Source organism: Episyrphus balteatus, chromosome 1 (genome assembly GCF_945859705.1).
Source record: "Episyrphus balteatus chromosome 1, idEpiBalt1.1, whole genome shotgun sequence".
NCBI classification, from domain to species: domain Eukaryota; kingdom Metazoa; phylum Arthropoda; class Insecta; order Diptera; family Syrphidae; genus Episyrphus; species Episyrphus balteatus.
The window spans coordinates 1,605,815-1,616,629 of NC_079134.1; the positions used below are offsets into that span (position 1 = coordinate 1,605,815).

General features: G+C 28.6%; 2 protein-coding genes across 2 annotated transcripts in view; one reads left to right on the top strand and one right to left on the bottom strand.

The window, feature by feature from the left end:
* Positions 1 to 2,826, bottom strand: part of LOC129920572 (ras-related and estrogen-regulated growth inhibitor) — a 39,223-nt gene extending 36,397 nt beyond the window's left edge. Inside the window, exon 1 of the mRNA XM_056001953.1 lies at positions 2,800 to 2,826. The gene's annotated coding sequence lies outside the window, so the exon portion shown is untranslated. The remainder of the gene's footprint in view (positions 1 to 2,799) is intronic.
* Positions 256 to 10,222, top strand: LOC129920587 (uncharacterized). Its single transcript, XM_056001967.1, has 6 exons — positions 256 to 385; positions 3,074 to 3,218; positions 9,270 to 9,597; positions 9,651 to 9,837; positions 9,896 to 10,002; positions 10,062 to 10,222. Coding segments are annotated over exons 1-6 (900 nt in total). The 5' UTR covers positions 256 to 384; the 3' UTR covers positions 10,194 to 10,222.
* The last annotated feature ends 593 nt before the right edge of the window (positions 10,223 to 10,815 follow it).

Genomic DNA, 10,815 nt, shown 5'->3' on the forward strand with positions numbered 1-10,815 from the left:
ATTTTGTTTCAAACCTAGATTTATTATGAAAGAAATTATTTTAATTAAAATCCCGATAGTTATTCGAAATTACGTCAATGGAAATATTTTTTGTTATTGTTTTTCTTTTTGCAATTTAAATAAGATCGGGGAAAGTTCTTACGTCAAGATGAGTTCTAATTCCAATTGATTACAGAACATCCCCCTGCGATTGCTATGTTAAAATGACGACAGCATCAGAATCAAAGTGGTGTTTACAAATCCACAAGATGAATAAATCATCAGTTTCAGTTCACATTCCAATATCAAAGCGTTTGATTCGTATTATAGTGCAGTATTGCAAATTTATTGATTAAGTTCGTATATATTTATAAGTTTATGTATAGATTATAACAAGTTACAAAAAGTGAGTTAAATATATTAATGTTTTAAATGTTGAAGCTATATTGTGATCATGCATGCACTTCACGTGGTATTATAGTGTACGGTTTTTGTTTTGATAAACTTTTCGATAAACATAAAAAGAAAAATAGATAAACAATCGATAAATTGTAAATACCCATCACTTGAGTTTGAAGATTTCAATCAATCGAATTTACTATTTTCATTTAATTAAAAGTGGATTGTATTTATAGATAACAACAAGATGTTAACTATGTAAATAATGCTGAATTGGAAGAAGTTTTTTTACATTGTTAATCATGATTGAACATTTTTGACCCCGAATTTAGTTCCTTATTTTTGATTTGATATTGTCAGGCTCATTATATTGATTGAAAATATATATCGCTATAATTTAAATACGAACTTGGGTCAGTTTTATTTGGGCTAATCAAACAACACCATCGAATTTTACATTGAAAATACGTAATGTATACAAATTGATATACGCTCTTTGTTAAGCCTTATCTAACCTAAGTTACTTTATTAAGGACCAGTTTATCATTGCAAATTAACAGTGAAAAGATAATAATTAAGGTTAACTCAGCCCAGTTGATAAGTTAACTTAATTGTAAAAATTGACTGAAAACCCCTGAGTTGAATTTTTAATTGAATAAGTTTAAGATATTGCATAATAGCGAATTTTGGCAAGGTGAAAAATTCTCGACCTGACACAGTTGAAGCGATTAAATCAGCGAAAATCTAATTTATAAATCTCCCTAAGTCCTTTTTTCACTTTTTGAGAAATCGCGTTAGAAATTGGTTATCCAATGTTAAAAATCCAAAAATGGTTTAATCTACGTGTTCGTTAACATTTCGGTAAAATAATTGTTCTCTTACAATTTGAAAAATAGTGTTTTTGTTATTTGTTAACTGGGAAAATGTAATTGAAGTCGAAATGGACTTAGGCTCATTGAACGGCGACGATATGAGAACTTCCAATTTGTATCTCATTTTGTTTGTGTACAAATCATCCTCCGTAATTCGTCCTTAAAATTAAAAAAAAAATATGAATATCGGGCGGTAGTAAGATTTTTTGTTTTGGGTGGATTAGATCATCAATATCACTTACGAGATACACATTTTTATGATCGGGAACAAATGAAAGGCTGATGGTACTAAATCAGGAGAAGAGTGGGATGAGCGAGTACCTACATCATAACCCGAATTACGATGTTCTCTCATAGCCAAAGAGCTGTTGTGAACCTACTGGTGGAAAAATATTTTTTTTTTTCTTGAAACCAGAGTTGTATAAATATTTCATTCCGCTGCCAAGTCGATAAGGATGCAGAATTCTTTCTTGGTTTGGTCTTCTTTACCACAAACCCTCCACACCTATGATTTCTTGCCTAAGGTATTCATTCTATCCACCCGAAAACGACACTCAATAAGTGTTCCTTCTGGCACTTTTCATAAAACAAGTTTTCATCCGACGAACGCCTTTCACATATAGACCCAACAAACGTGTTTGAGAGTTGTCAACATTTTTATCAATTTTAAACAATCATTTAAAACCAAATAAGATTTTCCTTCGTCCTTTTAACATGAATTCTGTAATAATTTTAATAAAAAAGTTATTATTTTTCAGTAGTAAGGAAGAGTTATACAATATCTCTGTAAATTGTGCAATATACCTAGGTTTAAGAAAAGAAAAACAATTTCAGCTTCAATAAAATACAAAACAATTTAAAACCAAAGAAAAGTTTTTTAAGCAATTCAAAATATCTGAAATTTGTTAAGTACTTTTGAAGTGTTTCCATTTTTTTTTTTTCTTTTTTTAATGTCACTCAACCGAAAGCCTATGACCCTAAAGCCAAGCTTCATGATCGCACTTTGCATTTTAATCAATCAGTTTAAAAAGGTCAAAAACAAGTAAAAAAGTGAAATTTCGAGATTATCAATGAGCTTGGACTCAACATATAAAATCATTCACTGAACTCAATGCATCTAACAGTTTGGCTTTTTTGCAACAAAAGTTAAAAAAAAACTGCCAGTAAAAAGTTCAAAAATAAAATATAATATCTTAAAATAACCTTCGGGAAAAACAAAATAAATGTCTGGCGTCTTCTTGACCTTCATCACTTTCTTCAAATATTCCAAAAACCACAATCTTCCATAATAAACAAACCAATACACTTTCCTCTGATCTACAAAATCATCTTTAGTAGCTTTGATATTGTTTTTGTACACAATGACCATAGTTCATTGCCGCATTCAGATAGATGCCTTTTGAGTGAAACTCTTCTGGATTCTTATCAGTTCAGAAAAAAAAAAATCATTCAAGTTGTTATCACTGTTTTGTGAGTTTAGTTTTATATTTTTTTTTGTTTGTTAATAGAATGTAGTGTGTTTGCGATTTCGAGTCAAGTGCCTACTTACAAAGCTATCACTTCATTATAAAATAGTTTCATGTAGGTTGAGATTTGCGAGCCATCCTCATATCGATCGACTTGGGGTGCCTCACGGACAAAAAAAACCATACGAGCATTTATATAGGTTAGTCGAGTTAGTTGCAAAGTGAACAGTTTTCATTTGTAACGCAGTCTTGTTTGACAGTTCTATCGTGAACACAATCTCGCTTATTTGATCGATTAGATTTTTATTGTTTTATCTATAAATCGATTACCACAGTTTTTTTTATTGTTTGTTTTAGTGACTTTGTGCAGCAGTGTTCTAGCTATTTTATTGTCCTTGACAGTGATTAATAATTGTTCAACAGAGGAAAACACGGATATTATGTCGAAACGAGTAGCTCCAGTTATTTCTAAGGCCGAGGAGTTCGAACAAAAACTTCCGGGGTAAGTTCACAATAAAGTATGTATTATCTTTTTAATTCTAAATGCTGATAGCAGTCTATACACACATAATCAATGTTAGGTACAAAAAATACAAGTTTATGAACTGATAATCTCACTTCCAGTTTATACTCGTACTCATCTGAAGTGATCATTGTGTTATAATAAAATTGTTAACAAACATCGATAATCTTGATTATGCAACAATAGATTCTGTCAAATTTATGATAGTGTGCGATGAACTTTAATAATTCATTATCAGGGTTTAGGTTAAAGAAAATTATGATCTTGATTGACTATGAGAAAAGCTTTATTCTGTAGAGTGATCAGTGTTGCCTTTTTTGTTTTCATTTTTTTTTTACTTCATATTTCGAAAGTTCAAAATCGTTATATTTCAGACCGCCTATTTAAGAATTTTGCTTCTAAAAAGTCTTATAGCAGCTAGAGTAGCTTCTGTAAAACTTTATATAAGTTAAATTGTTAATTGGGCGTGTTTTTAATCCCAAAACAGCTATTTTTTCTGATATATTAATAAGTTGATATCCATTTTGGATAACTTTTCAATTAAATTCGCAAAATTAATTTATTAAATTTTAGTTAAAATATAGGTATTTTAAAAGACTTTTTTTCTTTTTCATAAATTTCACACATTAAAATGTTTTCTCTTGAGACTTTCCAGCATTTATTTTCTAACATAAACACAGAGAGTACTAACCTTTTATGTTTTCATTTTACTTGCAAAATTATGTTTGTTTTACAGGATAACGACCCTCATGAATTTCTTATACCAATATTTTATTTTCGTCAATCAATTGAGACTTGGATTATTTTGTTATTTTGTTATTTTTATTTTATTGAATAGGAAACCAAACATTTATTACTCCTATATTCTTCACTGTTATGTGTCATCATATTTGTGATATTTTGTTGTTTTATTTTTAATGAAAAAAAAAACATTTGCATTGCCTTCGTTATGGGTTCATTAACCGAAACATAAAAATGTTTTGCCCGCAGAAGAGTAATGTTTGTTATTGTGTGTCGTTTGAAAAATCTGAAAATAAAGTTCAATATTAAATCGATTTATACAAATTAACAGTAAAGGTTTATCTTAAATCTAAAATGTATACAATAACAAATGGGTAAAGTATCTACACTTAAATTTCAAATATTGGATAGGTACTTAAGTGCAACTTTCTTAGGTAACTTTTAATTGACTCTAAACCGTAAACAAATAATAAGAGGTAAATAATTGCACAATGAAGATATTATGTTTGAGTGCAATTTCTCCTCTTTGACCTGGTAAGCGACCCAGGTGTTTGAATCTTTGGTGTATGAATGTATTGCAACTATCCAAAATGTGATCTGGTGTTTCTTATTTTTCGCTACAGAATCTACATGTTGTACTATTTACTAGGCCCAAAATATTTAGGTCCCTTCTTAACTCACAGGGGTCCGTGAGGAGACCAGTGTTAACCTGAGGTTGTTCCTATACTTAAACTGATACATGATTTGAAACGCTCTTGGTATGAAGTTCAAAATTTAAAAAAAAAATCAGCTTAACTAAATCGAAGTAACCGCAACAAAATGTTTTTTTTTTTTTTCTTTTTGTAAAAGTATCCACAAACACTTAAGGGGGGAAATCCCTCTGGACGACGGGTTTTTCAAGAATTTTTTTTTGGAAAACTGAAAGCATTAATTAAAGTTTGGAAAAATACATGATATTATTGACATCATGAAGTATTAACACAATTTTTTTGAAGTAATAAAAAAACAAAATGGCGGCTCTACAGCCGTTTAAAGTTGATGCCTCGCATTTGCGCCGTGCAATGCCAAGGTCCAGTTAATTATTTATAATCAAAAGAAAATTTTTTTCCATTAAAATATATTTATACGCATTGCATGAACCTAAATTTAGCAAAAAAAAGTGTAAAATAAAAACACGGTGTTACAAAAATGAGGTTTCAAAATATACGCGGGCGGAGACCTATCAGGTTTTGTAGAGCTAATCGCACTGATTACGAAACGGTATTTGAAAATCCCCTAACACCCCCAAAATCTGAAGTTACGGGCAAAAAACGGTTTTTTGGACCTTCACCCATTGAAAAAATTCTAGCTTCGACAATTTTTAACCATTTTCGATTTTTTTACAGTTTCTGATAGAAGATAAATATATATTCTTTAGTTGTATAGCTTTCTTCAAATTCAATTAAAACGCCATTTTTTATTTTTTAATATTTTGCCAATATATTTCGAGGTGATTTACACCTCATCTTCAGGGCTAAAAATAGTTATAAAATTAGCGTTTTCATATATATGTATATAACAATAATATAATATAATAGATTACCTATGATATAATTATATTTATAACATATAAAATATTTTCACAGGCTACAACATTAATATTTATGAAATGATTGATTTAATTTTTATTTTTGATTTTTAATTTTTAATTAAGAATCAAAACAAGCAAATTACTGAGTACAAATAAATAAAGTAATTATTTATAACAAATTAATATTTATGTTATTTTAAGAACTAACTATTAAGTTATGGTAAGTATTACTATAGTCTTTTTTATCAGTTTTAAAATTACAAGCTATTTCTTCGTACTTAATTATTTGATTTACTTCATGCACTTGTAATTTAAACTTTTGATTTTCAGATTTCAAAATTTTAGTTTCATCGAATTTAAAAGAATGTCCATTTTGTTTTTTTTATTTTAAAACTGATAAAAAAGACTATAGTAATACTTACCATAACTTAATAGTTAGTTCTTAAAATAACATAAATATTAATTTGTTATAAATAATTACTTTATTTATTTGTACTCAGTAATTTGCTTGTTTTGATTCTTAATTAAAAATTAAAAATCAAAAATAAAAATTAAATCAATCATTTCATAAATATTAATGTTGTAGCCTGTGAAAATATTTTATATGTTATAAATATAATTATATCATAGGTAATCTATTATATTATATTATTGTTATATACATATATATGAAAACGCTAATTTTATAACTATTTTTAGCCCTGAAGATGAGGTGTAAATCACCTCGAAATATATTGGCAAAATATTAAAAAATAAAAAATGGCGTTTTAATTGAATTTGAAGAAAGCTATACAACTAAAGAATATAAATATAACAATTCAGCAAAACAAAATAAAAAATATATAAGATAAATATACCTTTTCAACAATGTATAAAACATGTAACTCGGTTGAACCACTTAGAATTTATAAGCTGTCGAAGTTCAAAAATTCCATTTTTTTCGTCATTTGCCCAACTTCGGCATCAATTTAAAGTATATGTTTTCAAAACAACATGCTATTTAAAAAATATATTCATAAACAATATCTATTTCCCAATCAATCGAGGTATTTTTTATGAAAATCACTCCAAAATTGGCTGAGAAAAAAATTTTTTTCGATTTAAACCCAGATACAGAAATTCGAACTTTTAGGTATAGAACAAAAATGTTGTTTCGGCACGTAGTAGGATAACCTGGGCGCCAGGATTTGATAACGGGTTATTGTAGAGGAGCTCAATACAAACATTTTTTTTCTTTGGAAGGGGGGTCTATCTCCCCCCGTTTAGGTGGGAGGGGCAGTTTTCTAAAAAAAAATTATCAAAATAAAAAAAAATTATTAAAAAACAACGGCAACACTTACAGTAATAAATGATACCATTTCCGAAAGGAAAAATTGTTCATTTGATTTTTATTTTTAAATCAATATAATATAACCAATAGTTTTTGAAATAATCGATTTCAAAGTTAAAAATAGGCGAACAATTTTTTTTTAAAACTCATTTAATAGTATTTTTGTCCAGACTGTGAATTTTAGTAAACAAATTACTTACACAGAAAACTGCCTCAATTGATTCCTTATCGAACAGTTAAAACTATATGTTTCTATGTCTTCTAGTTTTTGAGAAAATTGAAATTTTAGGTTCATGCAGTGATGAGTTAACGAGTAATTTGCACTTTATTTCATGTCGATAGCTTCATTAGTTTTTGAGTTACGTTGCACGGCGCGGAAAAAAACGTGTTTCGAGAAAAGTCGTTTAAAGTTTTCATTTTTGTACTGTGGTAGGCTCGGAACCCATGGGTTTCAGGACTATCTGGGGACTTTTGAGGCTTCATTTACGGCTAAGACCACTAAAATAGTTTCTTCGGTTGATAAATGATTTTTTTAGGCAAAAAATTAATTAATAATGCAAAAATAAAAAAATTCCAGAGGGTTTTCCCCCCTTAAACTTTTTCTGAAAAATAAAATCGACGATGTCAATGCCAATGTATCTATCAACGCTATTCTGGGAAAATATTTTTGGTTTCCCGGTTTTTCTTTAATAAAAAGATAAAAAAATTAAAGATCCTCGAGGGAAAAGGGAATGAACATATCGGAATTTTTCGATTGAGAGCTTTTCCATTCAAAATAAGAAATCTGTCAGATCTCATACTAATTTTAAAATATGGAGTTTAAAATGTCGACTTTAAAACTAATGATGTGTGGATAAATTGGGACTTATAGAGTTTGAAACAACTTTAGAGTTTGTTAGTGTTATGACCAAATTTTTTCTTAAGTTTAAAAATTATATATTAATTACCTATTTTGCTTAATGATTCTGAAAAGCTCTTAATTGTAAAAATTATCAAGTGTTTAAAAAACGTAGCAATGCAACTTAATTGTTTTCTTTTTTTTTTAAAGCGCCCTTTATTTATATATGGGCCAAAATACTATTTAGTGCCTAAAAAGTTGTCCCTTTGGACAGTGAATTTTGAAAAAAATATGGAAATTTTTATCAATATATTTTCATATATCTATTTTCATATATTTTAGTTGACATAGAATGGTTATACTTTAATTTTTTTTAAAATAACATTTGCACCGATATGTTGGGAATTTTATTTCTATAATTATGACAGTTTAAACAGAAAGTGATCAAAACCAAACAACTGCGTTGCTTTACTGCAAATTTCAGTTTTATTTGTAAAATTATATAGGTAATTAAGCTCTCTGATATTCCTATTTAAAAGTATAGGAACAACGTAAGTCTCCTATGAAGTTAAATCACAGAAAAATTAACTAATTAAATACTCTTAATAGTTTATTACCAAAAATCAACTTTAAAACTTTAAATACCACTGCGTTACCAAGATAAACCACAATGTTACCGTAATTTGTAAACAATTAGATCCAAATTTGGGTTTCAATAATGTTACTTTTATAGCTCAATATAGTTTTTCTACTAATTTGTACTTTTTCTTCAAGGAAAATGAAATTCAAAAAAGGGGCAATTTTTTAAGCACTAAATAGTATTTTGGCCGATATCTCTTGTATTTATCTATTAAAGTGATAAATATTTTTCATGAGACCAAATACCTGGCCAAATGCATTTAATGTTTTGAACAACAAAAAAAAAACCAACACAATATGAATTCTATTTTTGGAAGATGTTCACTGATTCACAATTTTGTTTATAGCAACAAATAAAATTAATTTGTTCTTAAAAATATATTATTATTGTTTTTGTCTATTTTCACTTTCGAAAACAAGCTAGGTATGGATTTTATAATAGAATTCTTTGTCTCAGTAAATTAATAAATGGTTTTTTTTTAAGAAATATGTTTTCCACATCAATCATTTATCTTGATTTTAGAAATAAGATCAAGTTTTTTTTGAAGTTTTTTTTTTTCTAAATACTTAATGATAAACATTTGTTTTTCTAATTATTTTAAAAATGGATATATATGTATTGTATATATTCTCAAAAAAAAACTCATGATTTATATTTCTGATGAAATAACAGAAACATTCCATTAAGCGCTAACCCAATTATCTATACTTAAAAATCAAATAACCTACAAATAGATTTAAAGAGTTCCAAAATCCATAACAAGAATTTAAAAAAAAAATTGTCTAGATCAGTCACGAGTGGCCCAAAAATCAATCTAAAAATAGTTTTATTCTACATAAAGTATTGAAAAATGTATAATTCCAAGCGATGAACGGAAATTATTTTAAAAATAAATTATTGCATCGTTACAGTTTCTTAAGTGCGAATAAGACGTTGTGTGTCTTGCTGGACTATGATGGTACCTTGGCGCCACTCTGTGATAATCCCGCCAACACTGTTATGGATCCAGAGCTAGAAAAAAACCTGCATTTGTTAGCGGAAAATCCAAAAGTTTTCATGGCTGTCATTTCTGGTAGAGGCTTGAAAGATGTGGAGGGAAAGGTTGGAATTAAAAACATCACATATGCTGGCAATCATGGTATTGAAATTCAAAGTCCTGATGGAAGTAGACAAGATTATCAATTACCTGAAGATGTTCAGAAATCATATAGAAGTCTTGTTGATGAGCTTAATAAGAAGGTATGGAACCGGTTTATCAATATGATGTTTTATAAATTCCTTTCAACTTTTAGTTAAACAAAAATGGTGCATGGGTAGAGGATAAAAAGGTTTCACTTACTTACCACTACAGAGACACCGCATCAGACTTGATTGAAGCACAAAGGAAAGAAGCTGTGGAAATCATTAAAAGGCATGGTTTCTCAGCTAATCAAGCTCATGCAGCTATCGAGGCAAAACCTCCAGTAAATTGGAATAAAGGTAATAATTTGATAAAAGTTTTTTTTTAGCTTTTTCTTAACTATATTTTATGTTTTAGGAGAGGCTGCGTTATTGATTCTTAAGAATAACTTTGGCAATGATTGGAAGTCAAAAACCAGTGTTGTCTTTGCTGGTGATGATACAACAGATGAAGATGCCATGAGAGTAAGATTACAAGGTTTTGTTTGATAATCCTAACTTTAACGAATTTTTGTAACTTTCAGGCTTTACAAGGAATTGGTAAATCCTTCCGAGTAGCAACCGATCCCAAAATCGAAACATATGCAGACTTCAGACTACCCAAACAGGAACTCGTCCATGATTTGATAAGATGGCTTTGTCAAAGTTCGTGTTAGTTCTCAAAACTTCTTTACTTAGCCAATGCAACGTTAATTTATTTAACTCTCTATATATTTGTCAAATTAAAAAAAAAATATATTTCTTTTTGTAATGATTTTATGAATTAATAAAAATGTATTTAAGCAATTTGATTGAGTTTTGCTGCCAAAAATACGCAGAACCGAAATTATTCATTTTCAGAGAGAAAAGAACTAAAATGCTTATTTGAAGATGTTACACATGGTGTAAGGTAGATTTTGGCAAATGTTTCGTTCACATTCAATTACGCTGGCAAATGCATTTAGCAAGTGATTTGTCAAGCCATCGAAATGATGATGCCTGCAACGATGGTAGGCATATGTATATCGACCAACAGCAGCAGTTTTATAGACATTAATTGGTTATTTATGTGATTATTTGTCATCAAGATTATAATAATGTAATTGATTTGCTAAATAAACCCACGACAGGCTGTTTTAATTGGTTCAAAAAATAAACAATTTATGTTTTCTTACATTGTACGATTACAAAAAAAATATTTTATTTAACATAATTTTAATAGATTTACATGGCTCCACAGCAAAATTGATAGATAGGATCAAAAATAAAATTTATATTGTAACTCATTTCTGCAATATA

Bases quoted from the DNA above. Each gene is read 5' to 3' on its own strand.
- LOC129920587 (XM_056001967.1), top strand. The intron at 9,598-9,650 runs GTATGGAACCGG...TTCAACTTTTAG, and splicing joins TTGATGAGCTTAATAAGAAG to TTAAACAAAAATGGTGCATG. The intron at 10,003-10,061 runs GTAAGATTACAA...TGTAACTTTCAG, and splicing joins CAGATGAAGATGCCATGAGA to GCTTTACAAGGAATTGGTAA.